Below are 600 nucleotides of genomic sequence, written 5' to 3'. Positions count from 1 at the left end.
ATACAAAATCTAATTTATGAATAACACAAAGGAGTATGAATCCAACCAGAATGACTGCTTAATTTTAATGTATCTAAAACTGGAATGGGCAAACACTTTAGTTGTACACAGATTTAACAATTCTTTTATTTAAATTCATGAATTCCAAAAATATCACATGGATTTTTTACACTTGGTCCGCTCTGCATGCTGTAGTTCATCTAGAACATTTCTGATGTTCTCAACACAAACTTCTCCTCTGTGATGTTTTTTTGATGCAAGATTCCACACATTTTCAAATTCTTCTTCAGAAAGCTTGACACCAATGTTACATAGTATCTCTGCAATCTAAAAAAAAGTATTTAAGAATAGACTAAAATATGCATTTTTAAACTGTATTTTAAAATATTTTTATAACATCTAAGAGTATGGACACATATACCAAAAGACTGTGTGTACATGTATGTGTAAGTATGTGTGTGTATGAGTCTATGCATATAAAATGAGAAAATGTAAATATGTTTTTAACTTAGAAGTTATTTTATTGTGAACACAGGCTATCCAGCTGCACTAACCAATATATACAGTAATTTTCTTTTTTCTTTCTTTTCTTCTTTCTTT

General features: G+C 28.8%; 1 protein-coding gene across 1 annotated transcript in view; it reads right to left on the bottom strand.

Moving 5' to 3' along the window:
* Positions 1 to 141: 141 nt before the first annotated feature.
* Positions 142 to 600, bottom strand: part of Efhb (EF-hand domain family member B) — a 67617-nt gene continuing 67158 nt past the window's right edge. Inside the window, exon 11 of the mRNA XM_004648213.2 lies at positions 142 to 327. Within this exon, the coding sequence (XP_004648270.2) occupies positions 154 to 327 (174 nt within the window). The 3' untranslated portion in view covers positions 142 to 153. The remainder of the gene's footprint in view (positions 328 to 600) is intronic.

Source organism: Octodon degus, unplaced genomic scaffold (genome assembly GCF_000260255.1).
Source record: "Octodon degus isolate 3935 unplaced genomic scaffold, OctDeg1.0 scaffold00361, whole genome shotgun sequence".
NCBI lineage: Eukaryota > Metazoa > Chordata > Mammalia > Rodentia > Octodontidae > Octodon > Octodon degus.
The sequence above is the reverse complement of the archived record's forward strand: the minus strand, read 5'-3'. Positions and strand labels throughout refer to the sequence as shown.